The 19,454-nt window shown below is 42.4% G+C and overlaps 1 protein-coding gene across 5 annotated transcripts in view; it reads right to left on the bottom strand.

Moving 5' to 3' along the window:
* Positions 1-19,454, bottom strand: part of dpy19l3 (dpy-19 like C-mannosyltransferase 3) — a 94,426-nt gene that overhangs the window by 55,825 nt on the left and 19,147 nt on the right. For 4 of the 5 annotated variants that reach the window (XR_002921669.2, XM_024294981.2, XM_024294982.2 and 1 more), the window contains 10 exons: positions 19,055-19,178; positions 18,653-18,787; positions 17,971-18,102; positions 17,642-17,743; positions 16,472-16,545; positions 8,952-9,110; positions 6,853-6,969; positions 3,877-3,988; positions 1,849-1,905; positions 1,686-1,768 (listed from right to left, as the gene is read on the bottom strand). Coding sequence is in view for 4 of the 5 variants with exons in the window: in XM_024294981.2 (XP_024150749.1) it covers positions 1,686-1,768; positions 1,849-1,905; positions 3,877-3,988; positions 6,853-6,969; positions 8,952-9,110; positions 16,472-16,545; positions 17,642-17,743; positions 17,971-18,102; positions 18,653-18,787; positions 19,055-19,178 (1,095 nt within the window). In the remaining variant the exon portion in view is untranslated. The remainder of the gene's footprint in view (positions 1-1,685; positions 1,769-1,848; positions 1,906-3,876; positions 3,989-6,852; positions 6,970-8,951; positions 9,111-16,471; positions 16,546-17,641; positions 17,744-17,970; positions 18,103-18,652; positions 18,788-19,054; positions 19,179-19,454) is intronic. The other variant, XM_024294980.2, reaches the window with a different exon arrangement.

Genomic DNA, 19,454 nt, shown 5'->3' on the forward strand with positions numbered 1-19,454 from the left:
AGTTTGTGACTCATTTAGTCTTTTTTTGAGCTTTAGAAATACACAGAGGCGTGCAGTACACCTGCCTCAAAGCAGAGGGCGCTGGTGAGCCCAGAATAAAAGAACGAGTGCTAGCTAGTTAGTTGCAGGCACGTAACTCAGAAGGAGCAGCACACCGACTTCAGTTCAATGTAAAAGTGAGTCAATAATTACAGTTTGTCTGTTTTTTTATGCTAGTTTGAAAACGGAAGAAAAATGTTGAGATTAAATCTGAATCAAATGGTGAATCAGCTGCTCTGTAGGTTCATATGTTTGTAAATCTGACTGATGAGGTCAGTGCCTCACCTACCATGACCCTGCACTTCACTGACAGACACACCAGAGTCACACTCCACAAGTTACCAAGAAGCTGTAGTTTAAAAATCAGAATCATGGTCTACGCACCGGTCGGACCGGGCCAGCATCCCCACAGGAGGTTTGATTGCTCCCTGCACAGCGTTCCGCTCACAAACTCTTAACCGCCAGTGCACCGGCACAGCCAGCACGTACACCGCGGCGGTGGGGGGTGGCTTCCACTCCTATGGGTCGGTCACAGCTCCTCCTCACAGCTCCACTGTCCCGTTCTCCAATCCAGAGGCCAGCGTCGTGACAGAACTATGTAAGGAGCGACTAGCTCCAGGGGGCGGCACCACAGCGATACCGATGCCGTACTTTGGGACCAGATGGACTCTGGCGAGGCCCAGCTGGTGCGCTGTGAGTCAGCCTTCAGAGGTCAACAACTTCATCAACACGAGCCGCTCTGCTTTAAAGTTACTCGGTCAGCAAAGATGTGGGGAGTGCAGGACGTCCATGACTAGAATGTGAAGATGAACACACATTCTATCATGCATCCACACAGACTTCCAATGATAGAAACAGTCACTGTCACCTCTGGATCTGTACATGGAGAAAGGATCCAAGTTTAAAGGGAACAGGTGATGGTCGGGCTGACACGATGAGTCTACTAGTCAGGACTAGACTGACTATTAAAATAGTCAATAGTTGATTAGTCTGTTGTTGTTTTAAATCTCAAAACTGTGGTGTGAACTTTCTACATTTTCTAATGTAACAAAATGCACTTTAGTTCTATTTGAGTCAAGATTCAAGTCAAAATAAGCTTCATTTGCATTTAAAGACAAAAACTGCAAAAGGGAACTGGGGGAAAATGGGCGGGGCTACACAGGAAGTGGGGGAGTGAACTCTGAAAGTTGCTGACCTTGTCAACCATTCACAACAGAAATAGAAAAAGCATCTTTGGCCAGATAGTGAGGAGAACAGATGAAGAAAGAGGCTAGAAACGGTTAAAACTCCACAGGCAACTTCATGACCAGAGAATGACAAAAATACACAACAAGCAAATGTGGGCGTGGCTCTCTGCTCCCATCAGACTGGCGTTCTGGATGGAACGCTCAGATACCCCGAGGTGGGTTCAAGCTCTGCCAACAGATGGGTTCTTTCCAGCACCGCCATGTCTTATTCATGACAACCCATCGGCTCTCATCACTCATCAGTCAGACACGTGCAAACCAGCGCGCACGCACACACACACGCCAATCATGAGCACCAGGCAACCAGAAGCCTGAGCCACTGAAACAAGCTAATGAAATTTACATCAGCTTAACATGTGCTCCAGATTCAGAGGAGTGTGTGCGCGTATGTGAACACACCTAATCCAGGTCATGAGCTCCACCGTGTCCGGGTCGTAGAACTCCCGGAGCTCCGACAGCTCATTCATCAGTTTGGGCCAGAACTGAAGATGGAGCAGAGAAAACTGTGAAGCGGAGGATCAAACCCGCCCGGGAAGAACATTTCATGACTGCCTCCAAATACCTTGAAATACAGGAAACCAATCACGAGCAGGGGGACGGCGTACCGGACAATCCTCAGCTGCAACAAGAAAGGAGATAAAAACAATGAAAGAGCTGAAAGTATCAGAACAGAGATGAACGAGCAGCAACTTTACTTCTGATCATCATTGATCCGTTCTTTTATGACCACACTGACACCTAGTGGTCTGATGAGTAATAATATGATCAGCTGAGGTTTTATGAAGCCAGCAGATCATCTGAAACCTTTAAATATATGCAGCCGACGTGTTTTAAGTAAAATTATTCACATACTTGATAAAGATTTGCAGTCACTGTGAGTCCAGATCATTTTCTAAATAATAAAACAAAGAAGATCTATAAACTGCTGAGATTTTAATCGATAAATGCTGTAAAATTATATTAATTAACATTTCTTTTTCATATGAATGAATCCTGTCTGAAAGGAGGGAAACAGATTTGTAGCTGGAGGAGATCCTTTAATCCAAGTAAGAACAAACGCTGATACAGGAAAAAGAGAACCACAATTCCCATCAAACCTGGAAAAATATTTACATTTTTGATTAAAATTTAATCTAAATGAGTTTGGGATCAGATCATTTCTATGAGGCGCCTGAGTTTACTCAAGGGACAGATTCCATAAAGGATTTCTGGAGGAATTCTGACATTCTGAACATGCATTTGAGCGATACGGTCACAAATACCGCTGCCACCGCGCGATGAGGAGGCATCAACAGTCTTCACGATTTCATGATCATTTTGCTGCCCGATAATTTAGAAAAATCACTGACGTGGTCATGAACGTAGACATCAGCAGACAGACGGCTATCAGGCGTTGGGAATGGCACCATTACAAAATCGGCCAGCAGCAGCTCTGATTGGACGATGTGATGTGTAGATGTCTTTGGACGGCGACTGTCCAGGGGGGTATATAAAAAGTGGGCGATTCCCAACTCAGACTTTGAGCACACGTTATAATCTTGTCATTTTACAAATGTACATATTTTTAGACAACATGCCTTCCAAGAAAGCTCCATCTTCTTCGTATTCTTCTCACCATCAACAGCAATTGGTCATCATGCAGGTCTCAGAGTCGCTGCGGTGGTACTAACGCCATGATCAATGCTGTCTCCACATCTGGACCCACAGTGGCCGATGTATCCCCAGATTGACGTCTGGGCATCGCCCCCCAGCCCATGTCAACAGCCCTCGTGTGCCAGCGTTGGTACCGTACAGTTTCTAACATTTGGACTGTGTGAGAAGGACAGCAGCTAACGGGCTGGTTGGAGGGAGGCAGTCTGAAATCAGACGATCATCAAACGATTTTGGGGACCTTGGAGATCCTGTCAATCAATTATCGCGCTGCTGCCTCTCTGCTACCTGCCTGTCGCTATACTGCGACTGTGCGACCTCCAAATGTGGCTGCGTGATCATTGACCTATGTTAAAAAAATCGTACGGTTTTCATAAAATGTGTACTTCTTCTGAAAATCTCCGCAGCTACCTCTTAAAACTGTGACTCCCAATTACAAATTTTGCTGCTGAATTTGCTGAAAGACTTGCATTTAGGTCACTGGTTGGCGGCATATGTGACCGTAGTCTGAAGCCAAATCAGAATTCTTCCCTCCCCCTCCAATTGCAGGGGGAGGGGTGTCCAGAACAGTTCTTCTAAGGCAGGGCTCTCAACCTCGCGGCCCGCGGGCCATCTGCAGCCCCGGTCTTCATATGAAAGAGTACTGTACGTGGGCTGATATGAATGACAGTTGTTGTGTGCAGAACTCAACGAACCAATCACAGTGAGGTATATGGCTCTGGAGGCGGGACATCGGCGGGCTGTCCAGTGCCTCCACACTTCAAAATATCCTAAAAACTGTATTACGCGGAGGGCCGGATCTGGCCCCCGGGCCTTGACTCTGACGTGTTATACGGCTTTATCCCTTTTTCTCCTCCTGACAGCTCATATTCACCAGTTGGGACTACGGCTTAAGGATGAGTAACTCTGACAGAGAAAATGAGGAAAAGTCAGACAGTACCAGGATCCTGGAGTTGCAGCGGAGGGCGCGCAGAAGCAGAGTCCAGAGCTCGGCGCTGCACACGCCGTGAGCTGCGACCGCACACATGTGGCCCGTCCATATGTACTTCATTCTGAGGGGAACAGGGACAGACAGGCTTTACGGCAGCGTCTGCATCCTAATCCCGACTTCAGAGGTGGTTCTCACACGGAGGTCTTTGCTAATCCTCAGACGGTGAAGCTAGCTCCGTGTCAAAAACTTAACCTTTTAATTGCTTATCCAGATCAAGTGCTTTCTGCGGCAGACGAACAAACGAGCGAGAAAATTAAATCAGCCGACGAACAGATGAAAGAAACGTGGAAGGTTTTAAAGACGGAGCCGAGAGAGGAGGGAGGGAGGGAGGGGGGCAAAAACTAAAACTCCTCTTTGAATGCAAAGAAGCAGTCTGACAGAAACAAATGGAGTCTGCACTTTTGGCCTTTCTCTTTGAAATCAGCGTTTCACAGAAAGTGCTGACTTCAGACGTGTCAGTGGTTGTGCGTTTTAAAAGCTTCTGTCTTTTTCTGCCTTCCTTTTCTCTTGTGGGGGTTCAGAGTTTCTGACGGTGACAGTGAGCGTCGTATGAGCGATCTGTATAAACGGAGCTGGAGAGTCTGAACCACTAACATCTGCACTAACTAACCCGTCCACAGCGAACCGGGAGGTCCAAACGGGACGGATCCTGATCAGAAACGGTGTAACATTTGTTCCTGTCTCTGCTGTTCCATGACTGTACATAAGAACTGGAGCGAGTCATTGTGACATCACCCACAGAAAATGGTTTTCTTCTGGTTCCAACCAAATGATATCAATTCAGTCACCGTTTTTTCACAAATTAAATGACAGATATTGGACCCAGATGACGTCTGAAAGCAGTGATTGGTCAGTCAGACTGAGTCGACATTTCTATGGCAACCACTCTCTCCAATCAGGAGTAAGCTTGTTGGAAGTTCACACCTCTACCACTTAAAGGATAACCAAACAGGGCAGTTGGAGGCTGACTGCATTCAATCAATCAATCAATCAATCAATCAATATACTTTATTAATCCCCCGGGGGGGTTTGAAAAATGTGACTGAGTTACAGTTACAGAATCAGAGATGGGCGGGGCTTTTATACTAGAGTCGCTGTAAGTTCTGGGACTTACACCAGTTGACCAATCACAAAATTCAATTGCAATACATTGTTTTGACCTGTAGGGGGCAGCACGCAGACAGTTTTTGACTATATTTTCAGGAATTTAAACAGGTTTAATTTAATTCATCAAAAATGTGTCGATAACCAACAGACAGGAGTTTTAAAGCCCCATTTATAGAGGTCAACAGCCAAAAAAAGTACATTTAGGGTTTGGTTCCCCTTTAAAAGAGGGCAAAACAAAACCTGCCACTAAGGTTTGGACATGAGGACCAGCAGGCTCCGCCTCCTTTTTGGAGGAGAAAGTGAAGTGATTGAATATCCAGATTGAACTGGTTCTAGTCAGCCTCAGTCAAAATGTACACATGGACTAGAGTTTTGGTTTGTAACAGTATAAATAAAGGTTTGATCTGATTAAAGTCTACTTTTGGTTCAGACTATTTTTAATTCAATCGACATTTAGAGAAAAATCTGACTCTATAGGAAATAAATAATTAATGAAAAATTCTAAATATGTGGTATTTAAGGCCTATTTTGCAAAAAAAAAAAGTGTATTCAAAATGGAAAAGTCAATTGGTCTGGACCAAATACAATTAATTAGGTGCAGATTGAGTCCTGATCCGTGCAGCCAACCACAGATTTCTGTTTCAAACCAAAGCTTGTAAACAAATCCACATGACTAAAGATCTCTTCCGTCATTGGCCAAGAACTACGAGGGCGGGGCAAAGAAACGAGAGAAAGAATAATGGAAGTTCTGCGATTTGAAATCCTTGTGCGGATGGTTCACGGATTCAAACCTTATACTTTGCTGACCAATTTTGAATGAGACCGCTTGGATTTATTCAAACTATCGCTGTCAACACGTTAACACACGTGATTAATTAAAAGGAAAATTAACGCTTTAATATTTGTTAATGCAAATTATTTTAACAACCGTCTTCTGCTCGGTCTCAGACGGCTCAGATTTCCACCACGTGAGTTAAAACACTTCGTCTGGCATTATCCCACTTATACCACGGTCACTTATAAAAGAAATAAACATCCAATCCGTTTTTAGTACTTTACTCATGTTATTTTGGTCAGTTTAGATCAATTTTTCACAGAAATTGATTATTTACTCCGTCAAAGTAACACAACACGTCACTGAGCCTCGACTGCAGCGGCAAAGGAAAGTAATAATAGTAGTAGTAGCAATGTTCACCTATTGGACTATGAGTCGGGATATAAAGCCCACCCATCCATCCATCTATCTAATATATATTCTGGTCGTCCCTTTAGGTTTTATAAAGCATCAGTTCAGAGAGAAAGTTCACCTCTTTCTGCTTGTTTTTGTCCAGAAGATGAAGAAAAGTTTGTTTTAAAGCAGCCTGCGCAGTGACCTGGCCCCAGGGCCGGCGCTTAGGCCCCCCTGATTTAATCGATTGATTGATTGAAACTGAAATTTGTTCTGGATTATTGGGGGACACAAACTCTGGTCCAAACGTTTGGATACACCAGAAGAGATTTTCATTCATTATTAATCCTAATTCTCAAATGGAACTCTGTATCCGCTCTGATCAGTCTGGGCCGTTTGAGAATCAGGTTCAGGCCTGAACTTTGCTGGTTCCTGCGGTGTCCTTCTGCAGCGCGTGGAGTCGCGATGCGACGGCGCCGAAGCAGATGGAGACTAAAGTGGACCGTTAAAGCTCTAGGTGGGATGGATTTAATCGGCACTTGAGATTTAACATCCACTCCTGAGTGTTTTTGGTGAAGTTTCAAAAAGAAAAGTAGAACCAAAGAAGTCTTTTCTGAGAATGTGAGGAGTGTGGAAGCGAGCGCGCTCACCTCATGGTGCTGAAAGCCACGAGGCCGTAGAGCAGCGTGTGCAACAGATTATAGGCCACATCTGGACGGAAAGCCTCCGCCGCTCCGTCCTTCTCCTCAGAACCTCCCTCGGACCTGCTGGAGAACAGGAGAGGGCGAGAGAGGAGCCATGCATGAAACATGGCAGGCTGGAGGAGAGGCAGGGCGGTGGGTGGAGGTGGGATTATTCTCATATTCACATTTCATTAGCACACGTGTGATGATCCACGCCCACCACCGGTTCTGCCTGCAGGAGTCAGCGCAGACAGAGCGTTCCTCCCACGTTCTGGCTTCCTGCGCTGAATCAGACGGACGCTGGCTCACTTCTGAATGTAAATCAAATCGGACTCTTCCTCCTGCAGGAGGGGGGGCTAAACTGGACTGAATTAATTCCTGAATTGGCAAACAGCTCTTTGTTCTTGGAGTTTAGTATTCTCGCCGTCCGCCAGCAGAGGCTGAGCTCAATGCAAATGTGATTAGTTCACCGCGACCCCTCACCTTCAACCAGAGGCAAATGAAGCAGCCGGAGTGGAATTCTGTTTTCCAGAGCGAGCCGCAGCATCACCGATGCGGGGGGGGATGGGGGGGAGGGGTGAAAATCCCAGGATTCCTCGGGGCTGAAGTGTTTCATTTACAGACGCTTCAGGAAGTCCTACGACCATCTATCCAACAAACATCACCTGCAGCCATGAGGCTCACCTGCAGGGGGGAGGGGCGGACGTCTGACCCTCTCAGGCAGCAGGGTCAGTTTCAGAGCGCTGCCCTCCCACATCCTCCTCCACAAAAACACAGAACTTTCAACTACTATTTTTTTTCTTTTCTGTTTAATTTCAAAGTGTAAATCACTTTGGGATCCCCTTTTACAGAGAAAACACTTCAGTACACAATCTACAGTTTAATTTTTGTTATTTTTATTACATTAAAGAAACTTTTAGAACAACTTTGATTTTTTGACTAAAGTTTTTTTAAAGGATCTGTCATTTAACTCCCTTTGTTTGTGTAGGGATCAATAAAATGAAAATACTATGTCATTTAAGGCGGAAAAAAGCAATAAACAAAATATAAAGACCGTTTAAATTCTGATCTGTTCTGTTCTTGCAGGAGGAACTTTCACTTTTCTTTCTGCTTTTCCAATAAAACCAACAGAAAATGATGAATATCCTTCATTGTATATATGCTCATGAGTATATGAGTGTTCAGTTGTTTTTAAGGGCCTGTTTCATGTAAAATCAACCTTTTGAGCTTTTAAGTGCATCATAATGTTCGTAATAAACCCAAAGCAGGATTTTTATCTCTTCACACATTTCTGAGGATTCCTCTAAAACCTTCGCTCTGGGCATCAGCCCCTCCCAAACCCATGAAAACGAGACGATTCTCACAAACTGATGTCACAAATTGAGAACGGCCTCTTTCAGTCTGCGCTGCGAGAACCACCAAAAACAAATTTCTGCTCAGCTAGTGGTGATCATCTGCTAACTTCGCTGCTCAGCCGTTAGCCCCACCCATCGCTACACTGGTTGTAGCTACTAAAGGCAGATATACGATATGAACATCCATCTTAAGAAAATCCGGATGTTTGTTTTCGTGGGTAAACACAGACATACTGCCGAGGACCGCTCAAGGATGACGTCATGAAATGGGCGACACCCACAAACAGCGAAAGGCGGAGCCTTCGAGAAAAAAAATCACGAAAAATAGTTTATATTTCACAAATAATGTGTCACAGGTAATATATGATCATATATATGGATATAGTTTAGTCTGAACGACAATATAAGCCTTTCAAAATAAGTCTTTTCTATCGTTTTAGTGGACAATAGTATCTGTTAGGAATTTTTTTTTGGTTAGTTGTTTCTTCTTGAGTTTTTGGAATAAAAACTCAGTATTTTTTCACTTTTCTTGTTCTTTTGGTCAGAAACAGCCTAAACACTGAGCAGGAAAAGGAAGTCTAACTGCCACTAACGAACGCCCTTTTTGCGAAACAGTCAGCCCGTGAGCAAGGCAGCAGCTGGAACTCATGCAAATCCTCATGGGAAAAAAATGTTGTTTGTGATGTTTACTCTGTTTTAGCAGCACAATACCTCAGGTTCTTCAAAGCTGCTATTGCCAGCGTGCCACTGAGCAGCAGCAGTGTGGGGATGTAGGGGTACAACAGCAGGGTGTCGGCCAGGCGCTCCAGAGTGTCCAGGGGGAGCAGGCCAAACGCCTCCTCGCACAGATAAAGACTGGCATCAAAATCCCTGCAGGAGGAGGAGGAGGAGGCGGAGGAGAAGGAGGAGGAGGAGGAAAGAGGATGAGGAGGAGGAGGATGAAAATGACAGATGATTAATGATCTCCAGGAGTGATTAGAATCTCACATTAAGATTTATCAGTCAAAATAAGCTGCTGCAAAACCAAGAATCTCCACTGACAGACAAACACTAACATGTTATTCTCAGAGAAGACGGGGTTTGACTGTGTCCCCAACAGAAATCCTGACTATATTTACAGTGTTTCTGTGGACCAACACTGAAGCTGGGCTGTGCTGAATCTATATGATAGATTCTCTGATGTATATTCACTGTAAGCTGTAAAACTCCAGAACAATAAGAAACGGTCGCAGGCAGAGGTTTCATTTCACAGAGCGGCCTGAATGAGGCCAAAGAGGGCGTCTGATTTGTATTTTTAGCTTCCAGTTTCACTTAACTTTGGAGGATGAGGTTTATCTTCATCTTTTGTCAAATATCTGCAGCTGCTTTAAATGTTATTTGTACACTAGATTTTGTATGAAAACCGTTAAAATGTGATTTTGATTTTCCTTCAACCCATAACTGAAGCTAAAGAGATCAAACAGTAACTTCAGCCTCGTCCGATTTTTAAGGTGCAATGGATGAATTAAAAAAAATTAAATAAATAAAACTGATGTTTTCTAAATATAATAATAATGTGAATCCACAGTTTGAAAACTTTATTAGCAGCATCAACATAAGATTAGTCAGTTTCTCTTCAGTTTTTGGTAGAAGACAAACTTTTTCCTCACTGGATCATTTCTTGCCAAAAGAAACTTTCCAAATATGTTTGTTTTTGATTAACTTTGCTAGCTTGCAGGTTTCAGTTTAGCGGTCGCGGTGGATGGACTCCAGTAGTTTTCCACAATAAAACTTCCATCAGAATCGGATTAGAAAATAAAATGGGATAAATGTCGGTGGTTTTCTCTCTCCGCAGTACCAACTGTCCCACAGACCGGTACCGATCCGCAGCCCGGGACATGGAACCACTGTTGGAAGTACTGTCTGTGCGATGTAAAGACCACCTTAGACCTCAGTTACACGACCGAATCACGTCACGTACATCTGTTGACTGTCTCCTGACTAACTACTGATGTAGGACCCATGATTAAGACATAACGAGAACATGCACTTTCTAGAAGTGTATTACTGGTAATGAGCAAAAATAATCTGCCAACAGAAGAAGATAAACAACTCCTAACACATTTATCCATAAAACTGTTGAAAACGCTCCTTATTTAGCCTGGAGTCTGAGAAGCAGTCGCTCTATCTCTCTAAAACATTGCCTGTTGGCTCACTGCGTCTTCCATCAAGTGTCAAAAGGTAATGAGCTTAGAAATTGGACAAATATGAATATTTGCAGCGAACAAGGTTTTAATTACCTGCATTAATCATTTATTAAAGTGCAATATTTTAAAACACTTTTGAATAAATGAGGACAGTGTGATGCAAAAGGACTGAAGCAGACGGCTGCAGCAGGCGTTCGTTAGAGTAAACCTTAAAGTTTGAGACAGTTAAACAAGCGTCCAGATTCTTGGGGTTTGACGGAACTGCAGTTCCATCTGGATGGGGTTCCACGCTCCACGGTCTCCACAGTCTCCACACGTCCCTGAAACCTCTTCTCTGCGTTTGTAAAACGTGTTCTCCATATTCGTGGGAGTATTCTTACGCTCCTAAAACTAGCCCCGCCCCCTCGTGAAGGACTGCGCTTGTGGAGCTTCTCCTGCGCGCCCGTGTGAAACTCCACATTAAAGGAAGAAAAACCTTAAATCCTCACGTATCTTTGTTTCTCAAATGAAAACTAAAAATGAAAAAAGGACGTCTTTATTTATTTATCAATTTCTAAACTATTGTAGTTAAAGGAATCATTTCTGATGTTCTCCTTTTTAGATAATCGAAAATGAAGCGAACACATAATGAACGTTTAAATTCATTTTCTAAGAAAAGTGTTCGATCATGGGGGGGGGACACAAAAAGTTTTCAATTTAAAACTTTAATGGGAACACAAAGAATTTCAGTTCTCTATCAAAGTCTACAAAATCATAATTATATGAAATAGTCTTTTTTTATTTTTTTTACTTTGAAAATCAAATGACACACGATCCAGTTATGGCATCAGTGTTGCCATAGCAAAGGTAACTGGGTGGGGCCAATAGAAAAGCGGCCAATCACACACAGGTTTTGTTTTTTTTGTTTTTTACAGGAGTTGTTACACCCGCAGGAATGCCTCCACGTGCGCGCGGGACAACAGGAGCGCTCATGGAGGCAGAATTGTGCCTGTGGAGTTTGATATACGGGGACTTCTGGCAGAATTTTAACCATGTTTATCTGCAGTGATGCCAGACGCTTTTGGTCACTGACGAAACGCGTAAAGGTCAGTGCGTCACATGACAGGAAATATAAATCCTTCTGAACTGCTTGGCAGCTGAAGGAAGCGATACAACACATCAACACCTTTAGAAAATACATCTGAGAGGAACTTTAGGAATTATTGACGTGTGTTTTTCCTGAAAATTATGTAAAGACTTTAAAAAGATCAGTTTGTAAAACTAAATAAGAGAGAAAGTATTTACATTTCTAAGTTTTCACCTCAAGGATATGGATTTTAAGGTTTTGAGGCGATAAAAAATTCAACCTCCAACACCTCCAGTAGCAGCTTCAGTTCATTATCCATGAAGAACTAACGAGCTTTCCTCCGAAGTCTACAGACCTTTTGGTATGTTCCTCATGTGTAGCTCCATCTCCACAGTTTGCAGGGTGTACTGGGAAACCGGTTTACAATAAACCTGAACAGTCCATCCCCGATCGGGGCTCGAGGGATCAAACCAAGACAGTGGAGGAAGAAGCCGGGAGGCGGCGCGGCCGAGGCCGGGATGAAGCGCAGAGTCGGGTTTTCCAGCCTCCTGAATTATTCAGGCGGCGGTTGTGAGCCGTGTTTTCTGCCACCCGGAGCCGAGTTGTTCTACACACGTACTCTGATCAATGAGAGGTCTGGCGCCGTTACTGCGATCTATAATTCACACGCACAAACACTGCAGGCGCCGTGACACTGGTGCTCACTGAATAATGCAGCCACTGCGAGTCAAAGCCCAGGGTTTCTGAAGGTGTGCCGCACGCTTAACACCGTGCACGCTTGTGTGCAAGACGAGAGGGAACTCTTCTGGAAGTCTCGTTACCACGACGGTTTTACAAGTCCGAACACAGAAATGTTAGAAAGCTTTGAATCAATCCTTTCTGTCCCGTCCTTTAAATGTTCCTGCCACTGACTGTACGTGAGAACTGGACTGAGTCAGTGTGACATGTACTTCCTGCTCCAACAATGAAGTTATTCAGTCGCCATTTTTTCACAATATGAACGCCGCCATGTTGGAGCCAGACGTCAATCATTTCTATGGCAACCATTCTGACCAATCAGGAGTGTGAAGGCCACACCCTTACAACTGGAAATCTGTCAATCAAATGTTTCTACTGTTTGACATGAGACCTCCTACTGTTATTGAGGCATCTGATTGGTCAGTTCATACCTTGAATAACTTTCACGACAAAAAAATATTTCTGTCAAATTCTAATTCATTTCATTTATGAAGTCATTTTTATGTTAAAAAACACAGTGAAAAGACACTCAAAAAGCTAAAATGTAACAAAAAATATGAAAGTATAAATGAAGGTAAGTTAATGCATAAAAAGTACAAAAAATTATAAAATAATAAATAAAATAAGATCAATAATAAAATAAAATAAGTTAAATAATAAAAGATAAAATACAAAGATCTACTTTAGAGCTGATATGAACAAATCCATTTGAATTTCTTTTTAAAAAACCTCAACAGAGGACGACCCCCCACAGGAGTTTGATTCTGACCCCTAGTTAAGATCTGAGTCTGAAATCACTCAGGTGGTTGTAAAAATGGACGCTTTCTCCCTTCGCTTCAGAACCTATGAACAAGACTTCTGTTCTGTCTTGGTTGAGCTGCAAGAAGTTCTCTCCTTTCTACATTTTAACATCTAAAATACAGTTTCAGAGATTGTCCATGGGTCCAGTGTCATCAGGAGATACAGATACATACAGCTGAGTGTCATCATCAAAGTTAACGCCATGTCTCCTGATGACATCACCACGTAGAGATTAAAAAGTGTGGGACCCAGGATGGAGCCTTGAGGTACCCCACATGTCAGTCTGTGCCTTCCAGATAAAGAACACTTTAAATGAACAATAAAATCTTTATCTAGATCTGGTATCAAACTCAAGGGCCTCCAGGGTCGGCCTTCTACTGGTGTTCCACAAACGTTTGCTGCTGCTCATCACCTGATAGATCAGATGTTTCTATTGAAGTCTACGACATTTTAACTTCTTAGAGTCTGCTGGTACTTCCTGTCTGAAATGTCAGGGGGAGGAGTCACTCAGTCCAGTTCTCAAACACTCCATGTAGCATGTGGTCATTTTATCTGAATTAACAAACTAATAACTGAAAATAATGAACTTTTATTGTAGGTGGAGCCTAGAAAAGTTATTTCATTTGCTGGACGTTCCTCTTGAGCATTTTCTGATGGAATTCTCAGCACCTTCTATCTGAGAACTTACAACACGGAAAATCTCTCAGCTTTGCCAAATACTGTTCCAGTCACATACAGATATTCCACTTCACAACTCGAATGCCTTGTTTTGGTATCATATACGTCTAATAATTTAGATTTTTTTACTTTTTTTTGGATGATGTATTTCCTCGTTTCAAATCAGTTTTCTGCCCATTACTCATATTTAAGTTATTATCTGATATAATTCAGATGAGTTTCCCATTTCTCACCAAAATGATGAAAACATTTGTCATTAATTCATTCCTGGACTCAGACTCCGACTCTCAGCTTACAGAGAGCATTCATCTTTTATTGTCCTCAGAAATACATGGATTCTTTTATTGATGGAGCTCCAGCTGTAGGTCCAGAGTATCGATGTACATACACCAGGATGGGTTTGATGGGGGCGGAGTCAAACATTGGGTTGTTCAGTTTACCACAAATGATCAAATTAAATTTGGGTTTTTCTGCAGTGCGATGCATGCTGACATCTTTACAGTCAAATACACACAATGCTGTAGTTCACTGTAGATTTAAGTAATTAAAAATGGGATTAAAATGTTTGGGATTTATATCTTAACATTCTTTTAGAATTTTTAGTGGATTAAATCTGTGTCTTAAAATGTTGGCCTGTAGTTTTGGGTTAGTTTGGAGAATTCAAACCTTTGTGGAAGTTAATGGAAGGACAGACGTCCACGTCATTAGACGCTTTTCACTTGATGTCAGACAAACTGTTTAATGTGAATCCACTCCATGGGTCAAGAAGGTTGACGGCTGAATGCTGTTTACCATCATTCTATGGGAATAATAAAAGATAAACGTATCAATCATGATGGAAATGTTTACCATATTTATTTTGTGAATGTCCTACCTGTTTGTGTTGGTTTTCCTCTCTTAGATCGTTCACAAATCAAACTACAAATGTCAGTAATCTCGCACCGCTAGCGCCCCCAATTCCTATGGACAACATTAAACAAGTTGTGGATCATTTCTTTCTTACAGCCCAATTAAAGTTAGACAAAGATTACAAGTTGAATGTTATTTGTTTAATTATGAAGGGAATTAAGATTTCATGGTTCTAATTTATGCTAACGCTAACACTAGCGATAGCTTTGGCTATGAGATGTTGAGCTGCAGAAGATCTTTTCTTCACAGGTAAAAGTTGCTTAAATCGCCGTGTTCACAGAATCACTGAAAACGGAGCTAAAGTTAGACAACGTCAGCATGAAATACATGTGAAAAACATCAAAAATAGAACGAATAAAATCTGTCACTATTTTCACTTGAATCTCAAATAAAGAGGGATTTTTAAAATCTGGATTTTGATTTGTGAACGATCTAAGAGAGGAAAACAAATACAGTTAGGTTGGACATTTATAAAATAAATATTGTAAAAAAAATGTTGAAATGAAAATGAATGAATGAGTGATTTTTTAAATAGAAAAATAGACATATGGCAAAGAAGTAGTCTTCTACCGTAATGCTTAAAGCAGAAGCTAATTTGCAGCATTTGTCCCCAGATGGGATTCTGACCCAGAGTCAAAGATAAATAGTTCATTTGAGAGACTGACGATGACATAAAAGAGTTTAAAACATGGAGACATCAAAGGGATCAAAGCAGATCACTTTAATCTGATCAAACGTGTGCAGTGCTGCTAAACCAGGACTTGGTTTGTCTTTTTGAAACTATTCAGACTTCAGATCTGCAGGAGATGAATCCCAGATCCTGTTCCGTCACGGAGAGAGCAGATTGAGCAAAGGAGGTTTGGAAGATGTTACCTCACAGTTTCCACCTGAGACTTCTGTGGTGGATCTACTGAAACTCTCCAGCTCATAAATAAAAGTCCTTAAACGTTTAGATGCCAGTTCGTCAAGACACTTAAAAATCCTTTTTAAAGAGTTAAAATAAAATAAAAATTGGAGAATGTTAAAATGTTGTAACCAGTGATTGGTTTCAAATCTAAAATCTTCAGACTCCAGAGGTTGAAGTGCAGTTTGATGAGTTTGTGACCAGACAAACCTCCATGTGAAAGATGAGAAAAGATCGGTGAATTTAAGAACATCCACGGACACTCAAAGGCCGACATTTTCCTTTCAGCTTAAAGCCAAAGTTACCTGTGATTATTTATGGTGTTAAACAGCGTTCAGTTGTCAGCTTTGCTGGTCTACACCTGTAAGCTAGAAGTGACATCCCATCGGAGAGGATTCTGTCTGATGTCACAGTGAGAAGGTCTTCCATGGGTATCTGGGTCCTAATCCTGAACCCTCCTCCACCGTGTTTGACAGATGTCTGGTTCTATAGTGACCCCGTATGGACCATGTTTCTGTAGCACAAAAGGAGCTGAAATGTTCATTTGAAATGAGCTGAGGCTTTAGAGTCTGAGATGCGTCTTGTAAGAGCTCGTTTTCATCTGATGGAGCTAAAGCGGACAGAGAAATGACTTAAAAGCTTCTGCTGTAAATGAGTTTGACTCTGAGGAAAGCTTCAGGACAGACGCCTGTTCTCCAGCCGACATGAGGCTTTCACGCCCTGGAAGGTAAACACTCGATGAAGTCTTTGATTAGCAGCACCTGGCCGCCCCCCCCCAGCTGATATTTCCTTCAATCAATGATCCGACTCACATTCATCCGAGGTTTTGTGGAGCAGTTTTAGGACTAACTGGATGATTCATACTTCAGTGTCTGGATGGATTCTGGAGTGAAGGCAGGTGTGTTTCTACGTAACACGCGTGTGTCGGTTTGTGTTTGTGCGTTCTTACCTTGTCGGCCTGAAGGCAAACTTTGACTTGATGAATTTGAAGATGTGTTCGTCTGATCTGACCTGGAGCGCTTTCTGTAAACAAACACAGAAGAGGTCGTGGGGTCAGCGCTGAGGATCAGCTTCAGATGTTACACCAGCACATAAACCAAGCCGACACAGTTAGGGGAGGCAACATCAGGAAATTTAAGGAAGAGGAGAACTAGACACACCCCCTACATCACATGTCAAAGTCGAGGCCCGGGGGCCGGATCCGGCCCTCCAGATCCTTTGATTTTATTGCTATAAATGGCCTGATGTTTCTTATTTCTAACTCTAAAAAAACATTTATGGAGAGTAAAAAACTGAGAGTTATTTAAGGTTTGAGTTGATTTATTCTGCAATAATATTCCTGCCTTTTTATTATTCATAATTATGTCAAAAAGTTACAGTTTTAATTTTTTTTATTGTCATTCTGCTAACTTTTTCACTATTTTGGCATTTACAGAAACATTTTTAGACTGTTTTGGAGTTTAGTTGACATTTCAGCTACATGCTAACTGTTTTGGTTAATTTATTTTTTTTAGGCTATTTTGGAGTTTAGCTAATATCTAGGCTACATGCTAGCTGTGTTGGCTATTTTTTTAAGGCTGTATTGGAGCTTAGCTAATATTTCAGCTACATGCTAACTGTGTTGGCTAATTTAGATTTTTTTTAGGTTGTTTCGGAGTTCAGCTAATGTTTAGCAATTTTGGCTAATTTAGGCTTTTTCAGTTTTAGGCTATTTTGGAGTTTAGCTATTTTTTCAGCTACATGCTAGCCATTTTGGCTAACCTTTTTTAAGGCTAATTTGGCGTTTAGCTAATATTTTAGCTGGCTATTAGCTTCAGTGTATTTTATTTATCAGCTTCAGCGTTTTCAGCTATCATCACTAGCATCTTAAGCAGCCAAATTCAGCTTCCAGCATTATTGTGGGTAATGCTATATATCTAGTTCATAATTATGTTCAAAAGTTTGAACGTTTTGAAAATGTAGTTTTAGTGAGTTCAGTAAATCTTTATCCTGTTCGACCTAAGGTGTGTTTTGGATTTTGGCCCCCTGTGCGATTGAGTTTGACCCCCCTGCTCTACACACATCAGGACAGGTAGAAGAAAACATAAAACAGTTAAAGGCAGAAGAAGAAGAAGTTCACCTTCGTCAGGTAGTTGATGATGAAGGTCAGAAGGAAAACCAAAACACTGTGGAGCAGAATTTTGCTCAGACGAACCAGCAGACCTCCTACTTTCAGATCAGCCTGCAGGAACACAGACGCTGTTTTACTAGTGACAAAAACGAACATCATACAAACAGGAATCGTGTTTCCATGGTGAAGAGATAACAGGAAACAGAGGGATTCAAAGAGACGTCTGCTGAGTGGGATGTTCTCCCTACATTCTGCAGAAACCTTCTGCCTTCTTTTCTCATTCTCAGATGCTACAGGAGAGTGATTCATCTACACCTTCTCTCATCCTCAGAACTGACCTGGCAATGTCTGACAAAGAGCGCCGCCACGATGAAGCTCAGGACCAGAGAGCCCAGGATCATGGAGTTACAGAACTGGAGAAGCCAGACGCTCAGCAGGCCGCTCACCTGAACCAGGTAGAGGGTGGTGACCTGCAGGGAACGACGGAGGATCAGACACGTTGACTCACATTGGTCACTTATCTGTTTTAGATCATCTTCTTTTGGGTTTTTAACATGCTCACGTAGCATTTTTCTCATAGTACAGGACCTGTATAAAATAATTTAACAGTAAAACTGCGTTTCTGATTATTTCTGAATTCAAATCAGGAGCAGGAGAAAACCAGATGCTTGAAAACGCTCAGACTAATGACGCAGCTGCTGAAATGGGCGTGCCAATGTCTCCTCTGTCCCTCGAGCTGTAGCGGATCGCAAAATTAAAATGATTGAAATGTTATGATCGTTGAATATTTTAAAATGTACGTATAGCTTAAAAATGAAATGCCTTCCTCCTAATTTAATGAAAAGATACAAGAAAGAAAAAGCTCATTTAATCTGAAAGAGCATGAAATATTTATCAAACTAAAACACAGAATACGTCTAAAGAACCGATGTGCATCAGTACGTGGAGTCAATATTGCACGTTTTATTCTTTTATTGAATTAAAACAACTGCAGTTTGGAGCGTCTGCTGCTCGGCACACCTGAGACGTGGTCAGGAGGTCCACACAGTCCAGACTGTAGATGATGAGAGCCTGGACCAGCAGGATGAACTGGTTAAACTGCCAGGTCAGACAGAAGCAGAACGTCGTGACGAACATCAGCCAGACCATCACCTTCTGAGGGACGGAACGCACGCACACGCACGCACACGCACGCACACGCACGCACGCACACACACACACACACACACACACACACAGACACCACTTTGACACTGGAACTGGATACTAATGAAAACCACTGCAGCTTCAGGTCTTCTGTGCTGCTGCTGCCTTTATGGATGATGAATTATTGAGTTTCATCAAGGGGAACCGAGTCAAGGCCAATCAATGAAGCAGTCAGTGGTTTGAGCTCGCGTGTGTGTAAGCGTGTGTGTGTCGTACCTGCTGTAAGGAGGTGAGCTGAGGTCTGAGGTAACAAGTGATCGCAGCGACCTGCAGAGCTAAGAAGGGCAAAGACCAGTTCTCCCGCAGGGAGATGGTGAACTCCACCCGGGTGGTGTCCACCCTGAAAGAGGGAAGAGGAATGAAGGTTTTAGTGATAAATCATTAAAAAAAAAATCACTAGATTACAGTAGATTCATTATAAATCATAGGGAGAATTGATCTTGTGCTGCCAATCACTTCAGCCTCACTAACTGTCAGTCGGTGGTGAATAATCCAGGCCGATGTGGGACCAGGACCGCTAGTTTCTGATAAAACATGACAGACTGGGTTTGATTTTAGAGAAAAACCAAAGGTGACGTTTGCTTTGTCGAGGTCAGCCTCTTCTAGGGGGATGTGA

This window comes from Oryzias melastigma, linkage group LG3, assembly GCF_002922805.2.
Source record: "Oryzias melastigma strain HK-1 linkage group LG3, ASM292280v2, whole genome shotgun sequence".
Classification (NCBI taxonomy): domain Eukaryota; kingdom Metazoa; phylum Chordata; class Actinopteri; order Beloniformes; family Adrianichthyidae; genus Oryzias; species Oryzias melastigma.